Source organism: Trichinella spiralis (genome assembly GCF_000181795.1).
Source record: "Trichinella spiralis strain ISS 195 chromosome Unknown Scfld77, whole genome shotgun sequence".
Lineage (NCBI taxonomy): Eukaryota > Metazoa > Nematoda > Enoplea > Trichinellida > Trichinellidae > Trichinella > Trichinella spiralis.
The window spans coordinates 1-701 of record NW_003527016.1 but is presented as its reverse complement, the minus strand read 5'-3'; the positions used below and the strand labels follow the sequence as shown (position 1 = coordinate 701).

The window sequence follows — 701 nt, the reverse complement described above, 5'->3', positions numbered from 1 at the left end:
AAAGTAATATTCTTAAGTTGGATTACAATGCACATAGCATTTTCACTGAAATTCAGTTAAAATGTATTTGAAATAAATGTTCACTTTGGAAAAGTATAATTTATATAGTTGATAAATGAAAATAACATTGGAAAAATACGTTTGATTTTCTTCATCAATTAGTGTAATCTTTTTAGAAGCATTGATGTATTTGTGTTTGGGTCAGGGCGTTTTGTAATTTTTGAATTTTATAGGTGAACTCAGAATGTGGGGAAGAGGCAATTGAGAGTCTTGCACTTGTATATAAACCCGTACAACAGGACTCTAAACGCGTTCTTGGCATTGCCTGTCAGGGAGCAATTGTGCCAGGAAGACATCAAAACTATACTGACACCGTTTTAGTATCATCATATTGCATTGTGGAGGAGTAATTGGCTTTTTATAATATTCATCCACTTATTACTAAACGTAACTATGTATTGATATTTCAGTCCACAGGAAGGTTATGTTGTCAGTGTTGGTTCTCCTGATCCTCATGGAGATCTTCAATCAAGTGCACAACAATTCAGGGCGCAACGTATTTTAAATTTTCCATTTGAGCAACATCCAGTTGGAATTTTGAAAACTCCACAACCTATCGTGTACAGTGATTCAGTTAAACCTATGTGCATAGCAGAGGCTCCATTACCAGATGAGCACGTATGCATACTGAATCCACCACA

At 35.2% G+C, this 701-nt stretch overlaps 1 protein-coding gene across 1 annotated transcript; it reads left to right on the top strand.

Moving 5' to 3' along the window:
* Nucleotides 1-233: 233 nt before the first annotated feature.
* On the top strand, nucleotides 234-678 carry Tsp_16075 (conserved hypothetical protein; the record flags this gene model as incomplete). Its single annotated transcript, XM_003371066.1, has 2 exons — nucleotides 234-406; nucleotides 471-678. Coding segments are annotated over 2 exons (381 nt in total), but the record flags the coding sequence as incomplete, so codon positions are not given.
* Between the last annotated feature and the right edge of the window lie 23 nt (nucleotides 679-701).